General features: G+C 40.3%; 1 protein-coding gene across 2 annotated transcripts in view; it reads right to left on the bottom strand.

Moving 5' to 3' along the window:
* Positions 1 to 14,229, bottom strand: part of LOC126190781 (leucine-rich PPR motif-containing protein, mitochondrial-like) — a 185,958-nt gene that overhangs the window by 126,438 nt on the left and 45,291 nt on the right. For both annotated transcript variants that reach the window (XM_049931322.1, XM_049931323.1), the window contains exons 4-5: positions 8,090 to 8,351; positions 6,546 to 6,777 (exon numbers count right to left, since the gene is read on the bottom strand). In XM_049931322.1, coding sequence (XP_049787279.1) covers positions 6,546 to 6,777; positions 8,090 to 8,351 — 494 coding nt within the window. The remainder of the gene's footprint in view (positions 1 to 6,545; positions 6,778 to 8,089; positions 8,352 to 14,229) is intronic.

Genomic DNA, 14,229 nt, shown 5'->3' with positions numbered 1-14,229 from the left:
TGACTTCAGAAAAACAGCATGTGGTGTTGTCAAGAGAATTGAGAAGTGCACTGAAGTCACAGAAAAACTGACAGACCACCATCCTCTTGAGTAATTTATGCAGCACACAAGTAAAGCTGGCCAGTAGCTCTCAAGGGAAGATCATCCTTTATCAAAACTAGACATGGTTGTCTCACTGGGAATTCTGCGATCGTTCATTAAGTAAAATATGGCGTTTCAGTCTTCAATCGCTATTCTTTGTTTTCAATTACCGGTTTCGGGCTAGCTGCCCACCTTCAGATCTGTTAGACAATGTTAAAAATGTAATTAATAAGAGAGATACAGTTAGTGATAAGAATATCTTAGTTTTCAAAAAGAAATTTTGGAACGTATTAAATGCCAACATACCATATGTTGTAGTTACAGAGTAACTTGTCCGTACAGAACACACAGTTCACTGTCATAAGTAAAGTAAATTTCAATCTGTTAAAACATTATATCGCAGTATTTAAGAGTAACCTGATTGGTAACAGTAAAAAGTGCCCTCTACCTATAACAACTGTGCATCTGTTATTATTTTGCCGTATATATTAATCGTGAATATTCTTTTTAATAAAACAATTTTTAAGGTAATAACATATGAATAATCTTTTTGAGTGGACCATGAAACGAAAAATTTTTACATTAATTTAAAATTTCTTTATAAAGAAACATAAAATATAATTAAAATGTAGAGATTCTTCCGAAAATGTGCGTTTGCTCTTCTTTGTTTTTGATTGGTGGTGGAGTGGATTTCCCAATGTCACAATGTATACAACGCCACGCCGAGAACAAAGTTTTTAGCTCTTTTCCAGAAATTAAGGAGAAGTTAATTTATTACAGACGGTACGTTGACGACACTATTTTATTATTCAAAGGGGAAAAAGAAGACGTAGAGGAAATGACTAAAGTTTTAAACGAGCAGCATCCAAAAATTCAATTCACACTAGAAATGGAAAACAATGGGGTGATTAACTATTTAGATTTGACTGTCAGAAAGGAGGGAGGCAGGCACGTTTTCGGCGTCTATAGAAAAGACACTTGCTCCGACAACATCATAGTAGCGACATCGCACCACCCGGCACAGCATAAAAGAGCGTACTTTCATGCAATGTGCAACAGAGCCCTCAGATTGCCACTACAGGAAGATGAGTTGCAGAAAGAACTGGGTATTATTAAGCAAGTAGCAGCAGCTAACAGATACAGGACACAAGATGTTACACGTATGTTTAACAAAATCAAAAACAAATCCGCGGGCATCAGTAGCGATCCTAGGAAAATTAAAGTTAAGAAGAAGTTTGTCACCCTGACATACAAAGGGCGTGTGTCGGAAAGAATTGCTAAATGCTTTCCAAAAAACATCGCAGTGGCATTTCAGAACGAAGGGCAAATTGCACATAGATTAAGACATAAACCAGCAACGACGAAACAAATGAAATACAATAATTCCGGAGTATATAAGATTAAATGTGCTGAATGTGACAGTTATTATATAGGACAAACAGGGCGGAATTTTGAAATTCGATACAGGGAACATTGCAGTCATAGCAATCGAACAGCATTTGGAACACATGTAAAAGAGAGTAGACATGAAGTGAGTAATACAAATGACCAACTGGAGGTGCTACATAAAGCTCCAAAAAGTCTCTATCTCAACGTGCTCGAAGAGATTGAAATATACGCACATCAAAGAAAAACCCCAGGCCTACTACTTAATGAGCAAAGTGATTTTATGCACAGGAATTATTATGAGATTTTTAAAGACCTGTTTTAGGCTTACTCTTGAATGCAACAGCACGCCCCAGTAAGAAACAGTTACAGCGGAACGGCCCTCAGCGTACTGGCGGTGAGGTGAATTGGGCGCAGCGCAAGACGACTCGGCATGGCGTTGTATACATTCTGACATTGGGAAATCCACTCCACCACCAATCAAAAACAAAGACGAGCAAACGCACATTTTCGGAAGAATATTTACATTTTAATTATATTTTATGTTTCTTTATAAAGAAATTTTAAATTAATGTAAAAATTTTTCGTTTCATGGTCCACTCAAAAAGATTATTCATATGTTATTACCTTAAAAATTGTTTTATTAAAAAGAATATTCACGATTAATATATACGGCAAAATAATAACAGATGCACAATTGTTATAGGTAGAGGGCACTTTTTACTGTTACCAATCAGGTTACTCTTAAATACTGCGATATAATGTTTTAACAGATTGAAATTTACTTTACTTATGACAGTGAACTGTGTGTTCTGTACGGACAAGTTACTCTGTAACTACAACATATGGTATGTTGGCATTTAATACGTTCCAAAATTTCTTTTTGAAAACTAAGATATTTTTATCACTAACTGTATCTCTCTTATTAATTACATTTTTAACATTGTCTAACAGATCTGAAGATGGGCAGCTAGCCCGAAACCGGTAATTGAAAATAAAGAATAGCGATCGAAGACTGAAACGCCATATTTTAATATCATCCTTTCTGTGATGGAAGTCATCTCCGAGTCAGACAGGAATACACATTGCCTGGGAATGTGCAGTGAGAGTGAGAAGAAGTATCATTTCCAGCAGTCTTTCTAGTGATTTTAATTTAAAAAATGGTTCCTTGTACATAGCTATTGAAAATTATAAGAATTACCATCAAGGAGTTATTTGAATCACTGAAGAGCTCACCAGTGGACTCTGATTTTCATCGAAGTTTCCTAAGTCCACCATGGAAGTGGTTGTTTGTGACAAGGGTCACTGAAGAATGGGATTGTTACATCTGTGGCATCACCAATATCAGCATTAAATCTCAAAAAGATCATCAATTGGTCCAGATGGGAAGTGTGATGATACCATATTCTGCACAACAGTGACTGTACGGTTTTGTCACATTTTCTAAAATATTTGCTAAAGTATCATCATGGCTGTAAGATAAAAAGAGCAATTTTACACCATCTGTTAGCAGTCAGTCCAGTGAGCTGACCCAAGCTATAGAATAGACACAAGGCGTTCTGCCAAGCAGAGAAAAGCCACAATTGCTACAAGTGGATTGTGATTTACCTATTGCCGCTCAGATCAATGTTTTTATTTTTTTGTTGTGTAATAGATGAATGGAGGGACTGTCCTATATTTACAGGTGAAGTTTTGGCAATTGAGATTCATATGCAGATTTATTTTGAAGAATCAATATAGAGATGTGAAATCCCCTACGTGAAACTATCAGCCAACTGGCTACCCACAACTGATGCCTTGCCAACCTGTGCCCATTAGACACACACTCTCAAGACTAGGAGTGTCCCAATCTAAGACTTTCGCTCCGTAGACAAACTAATGCTAACAAAAATAAGATTACTCAGAACATTTGAAACATGGCACAAAAAATGAAACATGAGCTTCAGAAATGGTGCAAAAGCTGCCACTGTTCTACAGCACTGTTGATTATCAAGGCTGGTTACAGAATTAATCTGAAGTTGCAGGACTTCTCTGGATACAGCAGCAGACAGCTAAGAGGCTAAGATATTGTTGTCATTCACTTTGCTTATATCATCACTGCTGTAATAACTATAAACTGAGCAGTTGATAGTGGATGCAAATCATAGCTGTGACTGAGAGGGGAGGGGGGACATGTATCTACGAGTTCGCAGTTTCCAACTGGTTCGTACAGACAACATGATCCTAATTTTAAGTTAATGGTGATTCATGAGGTAGAGAACACAAACAACTGTGCAGCAGGAAGAAAAATGGGTGCCACAGAAGTGAATGTTCGTACGTGGTGTCAGAGGATGAATAAATTACAGAATGCGAGCCCTAAAATCCAAACTTTCAGGGGACCAAAGCAGAGAAGGTTTCACAAATTCAAACAGTACTTTCTTCTTTACAAGCAATACGAACACAATCAAGGCTTCTTGACTACTCAAGAAATTATCCAAATGAAGGTGCATAATGTAATTCAAAGCAAGTCCTAGTTAGTGCATGAGGAGGATAATGAGTGTGGAGCCTACATTACAATGCATATCATGGCTACCTCAGAATGTTTATTTTGATACGCCAGCAAACATTACATTTGCTGTGAAGAGCATTGAAAGTGTTCCCATAAAAAAGTTCTGGCTATGAAAAGGCCAGAATAGTTTGTAATTTTTATTGGTCATAATATGTTCAAAATAAAATTTTATCAAGGAGTTTCTTAAAAAAAGGGAGGGTTTGTCTTATATTCATGGTTGTTTTATTCAGGTATACATGGTATGACCAAAATGGGGAATTTGAGCACTGCATAGGTGATGGCACATAGGGCTATACAGCACCACAGTGGTAAATTATGATCATCACCTTTTCTGGGAGTGTGGTCATTATGAATGTAAGAACAAATGCTCCTGTATTACTCTTTGGTCATTTCTGTGTACAGATGATGAACTACACCCCTCGATGTCCCAAGCTGGCACTTAGTTCTTCAACAAATAGTAAAGTCAAATCTTGGCTAAAGGTAATTCCTGTGTCTTGTTGAATTTTAATGGGGATAGAAGAAGTAAAGGTAAGTTAGGCTCGAAACTAAGCAGAGTCCACCGTCTTGATCAGCAGGGAGCTATTTTATGTCTTTCGCAATGAAGCCATCCCTCCAAACTTGTCTTCAATACGTTCCGTGAAAAATTAAACTTTGGTCATTAGAAAGGCCTTGTCATCTGTTCTAGTACAGACGAGGTACTTTGGTGAAAGGGTTCTCCACACTGGGGTCGTCAGCCTCCTTATCATGGTATGGCCAAGTGTGGGAATGCTTTCAAGTTGTACTGGTGAGCAGCATAGTAAGATTTCTGTTCTGAAGAGACTGCCAGGGTCTTATGATAACTGTCTTGAGTAAGTATGAGTTGCTTCATTGCAGATTGTTCACCTTGGTTTCACCTACTCTGGCTGTGAGCTCTCTCCACAGTTGCCACCCCACCATGGCAACAGTGGTGGGTGCTGCCCTGAGTCCCTATGGAGATGGTTACCTACTCTTTGGCCTGTGTAAGAAGTTTACAGTGCAGACGCCAGCAATATGATCCCTATATTGTCAGGTGGCTACAGCTGTGCAGCTAGAAGGCGATGCTCATACATTGGGCTGGTCACGATTTTAGGTTTTGAATATGGCATGTAGTTTACCCAGAACTCTTGTGTCAGAATGGCCACACCTGGGCACCTACCCGCATACAGCATTAAGTGCACTACCCTGTACAATTTGTGATTTGGAGAGATTTGGAAAAGAATAGAAATCAATCTTCAAGTAGTTAAAAAAGGTATGAAGTAACTAAGGAGTCTGAAGAAAAAAGCCAACATAAGACATGAGTGAAAGCTAGGCTGTTATCAGGATAGCAGGAAAAGATAGGGTGAGTGTGGGAATACAATAAAAGGACATGGGAACCACATTATAGCAAAGGAGTACTGCAATTGCTCAGGTACCCATGCTCAACACACACGTGCCACAGTTGTAGGCTCTCGGGAGGAGTGGAAGGGTGGGAGGAGGGGGGGGGGGAGGAGGAGGAGGAGGAGGAGGGGGAAGGCGAGGAGGGGGGGAGGAGGAGGAGGGGGAAGGCGAGGGGGGGAGGAGGGGGAAGGCGAGGGGGGGAGGACGGGAGGGGGAGTGGGGGCAGTGTAATGGCACTTAGGCACAGGGAATTCGTTGTGTACCAGGACTGCAGACACATACGTGCTTAGAATTAAAAAAAATTGTAATATAACTTCATTTTCTGAAGTGATAATTAAAACAATTAATAATAATAATAACAAATTAATAATAGTAACACACACACACACACACACACACACACACACACACACACACACACACACACACACACACGTCTACAATGGTACTTGTCTTTCTTAGCCTGTCAGCTCCAAGAACAGTCCCTGAAAGCATTGTACACTCACTATCTCAACTGTAGGGTGAGTGGTTACTTTTACTTCATACTTTACTTATGATTTCCTATTGGCAAGTTTCTAACTTTCAAATGAATTATTTTGTGTGTGTGTGTGTGTGTGTGTGTGTGTGTGTGTGTGTGTGTGTGTGTGTGTGTGCGTGCACACGCATGTGGCACACACATGTCTGCATACCAGCTCACACACACTACCCGATTGCCTGTGCTCTGCAACTATTTTGTGTATGTTGAAATATTTTGCATCAATTACCTTAAGATTGTTGTGCTGTTAAGAGAGTAAGTTTGAAGTATTATAAATACAGTTTCTTCTTCAATAACTATTATTTTGTTTAAAGTACTCTACTCCTGCACTGTGACCAAAACCACTGTGCATCTTCAGATTATTTATTAATGCAAGTGAACATACATTTTGTATCCTCACAAATAACTTTGAATTTTTTTGTTGATTGTTTTTGTGAAGATATGTTGGTAACACTTGGCTAGTCTTAAAGAGAAAAAGAAGTAAGTATTCAAATTCTGCCATAAGGAAAATAAAATCTTCAAAAAAGTTACATCAGTAATTAGAATAACCAATTAAGTGAACACACACGTGCAGCTTATGTGGACAACTTGGTCACTAACCTTGCTGAAAGTTGGGTAATTTGTTGAAAGGGCAGTTTTCCTTAGAATATTTAAAATGTGCTTTTCACTAAAAGCTACTGATGAAGCCATGGCATCTGTGTAAGTTGTTTTGAAACCATTTATATCCCCTGCTTCACCAAAACCTTCAAGTAATGATGCAAAGCTATCCACACTGGGCAATATATGAGCAGCTCGCATAGTTTCAAGGACTTTTTGACAACCTTCATGGTCTCTGCAAATATTTAAGAAATAGCAATATCAATGGTAACTAATCAAGAGCCATTTAATGGGGGAAATAGTTCTGAAACAGGGTACAACAGAAAAAGGTTGATAGTAACACACACAAATCCTATTTTCTACTAAACAGAAACCCATGTTACTGGAACAGAAGAAATACCTAGCTACATAATGCAAGTTACAGAATGAAGATCTAACAATGGAGTGTTTCCTTCCTGTGTTTTTTCTTTCTTAACATCTGAGAAAGACACCACTTTCCTAAAAATTAGGTACTCTACTTAAGAAGGCAAAAGCTGTTTTCTTTCAATGTAAAAAGGGTTGAAATGACAGCAGTTTGCACTTTTACATATAGGGTGCCCCATGAAACAGCATTATATATATATATTAAATGGTTTAAGATACAAAGCAAGGTTTTTAATGAGGGATAATATGCAAACATGTGATATTTTCCTGTACGGTTAATATTATCAAACTGAAATCAACTGAGGTATTGAAACAGGTACATGTTTTTACATGGGATTTATTATTTTGTTACAAGAGTATAATCATGTTAACATGTGGACAAAAAAGTCTTTAAAAAAAGCTATTTCATTGGCTATGAAAGTTGCATGTATTAATCATACAGTACAACACACTCCCCTTTCTCTCTTATGAGTCTCACAAAAAGAAGTCTTTCTTTATTTGATGTCATTTTGGTGGCTTGCAAATCAATGATGATGAGGATAGTACAATACCCAGTCCCTAAAGTGGAAAAAATCTCTGACCTGTCCAGCAATGGAACCTTGGACTTCTGTGTGGCCATCAGCCACACTGACCACTAAGCTAAGGAGGCAGATAAAACCAAACAGAAATCTTTTTCTGAAGTTCTGAAAGTGTAAGGAAAATGAATATACTTGAAAATGAGAAATTTACAGACCAGATGAAAATGATACTGCAGAAAGTAAATGGACAAGTGATACAAGCAGTTTAATTTTTGTTTAAAAAGTAATCACCAGTCTTCGGTTCTGTACTTTTGCTTTGCTGTAAAGCAGCTCATCTTTATGATCTCTACATGACGGATATGTAACCAGTTACAAAGGTTATGCGAAGGCTAACTCAAAACTGACAACATGAAACCTTGTCAGTATCTTTAAACAATATCATACAACTTTTTCTTCTGCAGTTTCAGAAGACTGAGCTGTAATATCTATTTCTGACTTCTTTTCCATGTATCTACCCTTTTGGCAGTCTGGTGACAAAAGCTGTCATTCTGTATTTTTAAATATGGGTGAAACTTACACATTTCATTCTATATTCTATATTCATACCTTAGTTTGGCATTGCATTTCAAAAGTGCATTGAACATACGTTCATTTGCAGGCAAATTTTCCCTTTTCATATGCTGTATTACTTCAGCAGCAGCATCTACATTACCACCTTCACACATGAGTTCCAATAACAAGAGATACGTAGTCTCAGTTGGCACCACATTTCCCATTAACTCAAGAAAGTTTGGCAAGGATATCAGATTTCTGTTTTCCAGGTGGCTATACAGAAGTGCATTGTAGTGATCCACAGTAAGTGGGTGACCTGCAGTAGAATTGATTTATTGTAATACAGTCTTAAATGATCAGCACCTGGGGTACCAAAAACATGTACACATTATAAATAGAAAAAATATATAAAATACACTTACACTAAATTTAACAGGTAGCAGGTTCAACAGCAGCTCCAAACAATGTTAACCCAATGATCAGATGCTTTTAGGCCTAATGATTACCACTTCAGTACGCCAGATTGGACAAATGGTGAGGGGAAAATGGAACAATTGGAAAAAAATAAATCACACAAGATATTATTTATTATCCCTACCAACCATTCTTAACACTTACTCTCTTCTCTTTTGCCTTTGTTTCACAAAGGATCAACTTCCAACTCCAGGCAGGGAAGGCTGATTGTTAGTTATTAAATTTACAGTTTACTGTGTCTGCTGGTGGCAAGAAAGGGTTAATGTTCAGATTCTGATTGTATGCTTTATACCTTTCTAAGGTTAAGTTCCAACTTTGTAACAATAGTGTTTATGTAGTTCATTTCTATATTCATTTTGTAGAGCCTCTGGGGGCATTACCAGAAGGTAGTGAAGTTTGTTAACATATTAACCAAGAAATGCATCAAACAGAAAGACAATGGACTACTGTAAAACAAGTTAATGAGATAAATTTTAATTATACAGAAATGATTTGAACAGAAACAAGCCTACAGAAATGTACATCAAGGGCTCAGTTACGCACAGAATGGGAAAGTTGCCAGCCATTGTTTTCCATAACACAGTACAGAAAATAAGGGTTTAACATACCATGAATGATTAGGTCATTAGAGACAAAAAACTGGATGCAGAAGCAATCAGCAAACTTTTCAGTAAAAACACCACAGTATCATCCTTTACCAATTTACGGAAATGATGGAAAACCTAAATCTTGTTAGCTGAAGGGAATTTGAATTCCACACCTCTTGAATGAGAACCCAGTGTATTATGCAGCAACACCTTGCTCGGTCACCACATTCTGAAACAGATTTCATTCATAGTGATTCTGGATGCTTACAAAAAACTTAAATAGTGATGGGTGGCACAGGAAGTTAACTGTTCTTGCTTCCCCAACCGATACAGTATGACAACTGCTCTACTGTACGCAACATCTCACTTGGTTGCTGTCTATACACAATTACAAGTCTCGACACTGAAATATACACACAGCCCCTAATAAAGTAATATATATTAGAGCCTTTTATTCTTCAGGACTCCCTAGTGATATCGATAGCGTGTGCTTGAAGGGATTCGGACTTTGAAGTATTCAGACTTAACCCCACAAATGGTAGTAGCCAAGTGTGTGAATCAAATATTCAAACTTGCAGTCCCTAACATCACAGTCAACAGTAGGATAAAACTAGCCTGTCTCACATTTCCTATTAGTGGGTGAGCAGCCTAATGCTTGGCAAATTCTGCTTCAGAATTATAAGAGAGGTGACACTGAAGGATCAGAGAGCAATGTCACTATGAATTCTTGACAACCACAAGCCAGTTATACCTGTGGTAACTTCTCTAATATTTCTTGCTGGAAACACTCAGAGCCAAAAGGATTGTCATGCTTTTGCAGTCCTTATGCTTACTGAATATTGAGAAAAAGCCCACTTTTGCCCATTTGCTCAACACAATGTTTCTGTCCTCACTGAGCTGGCCTTGGACCAGTTGTGTTATTCTTTGACAGGTGTACCACCCCAGGTAAATTCCCTGCCTGGCAGCAACCTCAAGTCAGACAACACAAGAGACTTTTCGCAGCTGCACCGGCACATGAGGTGCACGTCATTCTGTGGTACACATACACGGAGCTGTGGTATTAACACTGCACTAATGCCATGATGCTGTGTATTTATTCCACCACACATGCACTTTGCCTAACAGAGTAAGTGGTATTTCATGTTCCCTTGCCTGTGAATTTTGATAGATAGCAGGTAGAGACATTCCAATAGTACAATAGGCACATGGAACTGTTCCAATTACTACACAGCCCCTTACTATCAGCAATCATTAAGTTTTTCACAAACAATTATTTGTGCTCTTACAAATAATGTAAACTTCAGGTAGGAATATCAATAACGTAGGAAAAGACTCACTGTACAGAAGACAATTAAGTTGCTGACAGGCATAATTAAAAGACACTTAACAATGCAGCGCCACAGCCTTCATCAGTAAAAGAGAGACACATACTATTCATACACACAAGTAAGCACCCCTTATGCAAATATGACCGCCAACTCCAGCATCTCGGGCCAGAATGCAACTATCACTTGGAATGCAAGTAGCAATCTGGAGGGGAAGGGATAGTAGTGTATGGGTGGGGAGTGAGAGACGAACACTGTCTGGTGGAGTGTGCAGGGACTAGAACGCCATCAGGCGCAGCGTCAGTATGCTGTGGGGCAGCTGGGGAAAAAAGGAACAAAAAAAGGAGAGGAACAGGGAAAGACAGGTGCATGTATTTGTAGAGGGCTGCCAATAAATAGGGTGGGAGATGAGAATGGGGAGGAGATGATAGGACAGAGGGGGTGTGGGGACAGTATGTTACCATGGTTGAGGCCAGGATAATTATGGGGGCAGAGAATGTGTTGTACGGATGACTCCCATCAGTGTAGTTCAGAAAAGCTGGTGGTGGAGGGAAGGATTCAGGTAGCTCAGATAGTGAGGCAGCCATTAAAATCAAGTGTGTTATATTCAGCTGCATTTGTGCCACAGGGTAGTCAAGTTTGCTCTTGGCCACAGTTTGGTGGTGGCCGTTCATCCTGATGGACAGCTGGTTGGTAGTCATTCCAATATAAAAATCTGTGCAATGATTGCAGCTGAGCTGGTAAATGACATGGCTGCTTTCACAGGTAGCCTGACCCTGATTGGGTAGGATAAACCTGTGACAGGACTGGAATAAAAGATGCTGGGTGGGTGGACTGGGAAAGTTTTGCACTTGGGTAATCTATAGGGATAAGACACCACTTTAGAAGGGGTAGGATGTCCCTCACTTCAGGGCATGATGATAGGTAATCAAAGCCCTGGGGAGGGATATGGTTCAATTGTTCCAGTCCAGGGTGGGACTGGGTGACGAAGGGTACACTCCCTTGCAGTTGGTTCTTGGGGGAGATGGAAGGATTGGGGTGTGAGGGGAAATGACATGGGAGATCTCTTTCCAGACCAGGTCTGGGGAATAGTGCCTGTATGTGAAGGCCTTGGTGAGACTCTCACCATACTGAGCAAGGGAGTTCTTCTCACTGCAGATACACCGTCCTTGGGTAGCCAGGCTGGTGTGAAAGGGATGGCAGCTGTCAAAATGCTTGTACTGTTGGTGGTTGGTGGATTTAATGTGGACAGATGTGCAGACAGAGCCATCAGTGAGGAGGTGGTCAACATCTAGGATGATCTCATTAATGAAGCTGTACCATACTAGGGGTTTGGTGTTTTGGGAGGTTAGAAAAGTCTCCTCTAGATGTCCCATAAAAAGGTTGGCATAGGAGGGTGCCCATGGCTGTGTAGTGAATTTGTTTATATACCTTCCCTTCAAATGAGACATAGTTGTGGATTAGGATAAAGTTAGTAAAGTGTATGAGGAATGAGGTAGTGGTTCTGAAGTCTGAAGGACATTGGGAAAGATGGTGTTCAATAGAGGTAAGACCATGGGCATGAGAGATGTTGGTGTACAGGGCGGTGACATCAACAGTGATGAGTTGAGATCCAGGAGATAATGGGGTGGGGATGGTGGAGAGTTGGTGAAGGAAGTGGTTAGTGTCTTTGACATGGGAGGCTGGCTTAGGCACGATTAGTTGGAGGTGTTAGTCAATGAGGGCTGAAATTCTTTCAGTGGGAGCACAACAACCAGCCACAATGGGGTGTCCACGATTGTTAGGTTTGTGGATTTTGGGAAGCATGTAGAAGGTGGGTGCGGGGGGTGTGATAGGGGTGATGAGAGAAATGGATTCAAGGGGAGATGTTCTGAGATGGACCTAAAGCTTTAAGCAGGGACTGGAGGTTGTGTTGGACTTTTGGGATGGGATCACTCCGGCAGAGTTTATAGGTGGAGTCAGATAACTGGCAGAGGCCTTCTGCCAGGTAGTAACTGGGATTCATAACAACAGTGGTGGAACCTTTGTCTGTAAGTAGGATGATTAGGTCAGGATTTGTTTTGAGGTTGTGTATGGCTTTTCCTTCTTCTAATGAAAGGTTGGTGTTCTGAGCAAGGGACCTGAAGAAAGATGGTGAGATTAAGTTGGAGGTAAGGAATTCCTGGAAGGTGACCATTGAATGGTTAGGTTGGGGGGGGGGGGGGGGAATCATGGTTGCACGACAGTATGAACTGGAAGAGGCAGGATTGAATGTTGGAATTAGTGCAGTTTTGGTTGGAGGGATAGGCAGCAAAGAAGTGCTTCCATTGTAGGGACCACAAGAAGGAGAGTACTCCTCTGACAAGTCCAGAACAGTTAAATTTGGGTGTAAGACTAAAGGTGAGGTCTTTGGATAGGACAAACTTCTGTGGAGCTGAGGATTTTGATGGAAAGGTTAACAACAGTGTCACAGGAATGTTTTGGTTCTGGATTTGGTGGAGAGTTGGAAGGAAGTTTTGGAGATGTGGCAAGCTGAAAAGGCCAGCTGGGCAGGGTTTAGCTGCTATGAAGGGTGGATGAGGAGGAACACTGTGGATACGATAGGGGTTGGATAGTGGTGCTTAAAGGTGGCAGTAGGATGTCAGCAGGTTGGATAACTTACTGAGGTGGTGTCTGGAATGCTCCTTCAGATGCTGGAGAGCAAGGAATCCAATTTCAGAGATGTGATATATGGAGGTGGTACTGAAGAGTAGTAGTCTCTTGCGGAGAGTGGAGGTAGTTCTGGGATGCCTGTGCATGGAGAAGTGTTCATGAAGTACCAGGTCTGTGAGGGCCAGGGATTGGCAGAATCTGAAAAGGTGTAGGTCACTCTGAAAGGAGGGGTGGGATGCAGAAAAAAGAATCTTTACAATTACGGCCTTTGGGGAGTTACATGCTTTAGGCAGCATTTGGGAACGGGATGTGGGACTGAGTTTTAGCCAGGGACAGGGATACTTTTCTGAACTGGTGCAGAAAGATGGAGAAAAAGGTCCATTGTGGCTGGTAAGGTGTAAAGGAAATGGGATGCAGAAATGGGCAAAACTGGTGTGGATGGTTGTGAGAGGAGCTGGATAAGCAAAAAGACACACAAAAATGTGTAAAAAATACACAAAGACATGCAGAAACACGTACAGATATGCAAAAATAAGCATTTAAAAGGAATGATGAGGTATAGGAGTGTGTGCATGTTGTGATAAGCCAAGAGAGAGGGAGAAGAGATGGACTAGGTCAAGGATCAAAAGTTTGTGTGGCATAGGCAGGTGTGGAAAGAAAAGCTCAAGTACGTCAGGTTTAGGGATGAAGTGGGATCAACAGAAGTAAATATAATTGTAACTATCGGAGGAAAGAATCTGGGGCATCAGATCAGAGGCTGCATCAACAATCCACGGTGTCACAAAATCTGTGTTGTGCATGGACAATCATTCATACACTGTGGGTTGGAAGTATTTACAGTATGGAAGGTGGTGAATAAAACACAAAAAAGAAGAGGAAGCATGAGCACTGAGAGGAGAAACAAAGGAAAACATCACAGGGTTGTAGGATGGAAGAAAGCCACTCGGCAAAATCAAACAATGGAAACTACAGATAGAACAGCTCTTTCACTCATGAACAGGTCATTGTTAATATCTACACCAAGCACAACAAAAAAGCAGAAGTAATGTCATGAGTAAGAACCATGCTTTAAGAGGGGACACACACTCCATTTGAAGCAGTACACTTCACTAATCAGCTAGTACCCACAGGGAACTACATGGGAGTGGTGCACCTCGGCTGAGTCGCAGGGCACTCT

This window comes from Schistocerca cancellata, chromosome 6, assembly GCF_023864275.1.
Source record: "Schistocerca cancellata isolate TAMUIC-IGC-003103 chromosome 6, iqSchCanc2.1, whole genome shotgun sequence".
NCBI classification, from domain to species: domain Eukaryota; kingdom Metazoa; phylum Arthropoda; class Insecta; order Orthoptera; family Acrididae; genus Schistocerca; species Schistocerca cancellata.
Note: the sequence above shows the minus strand (reverse complement) of the source record. Positions and strands in the feature narration are given on the sequence as shown.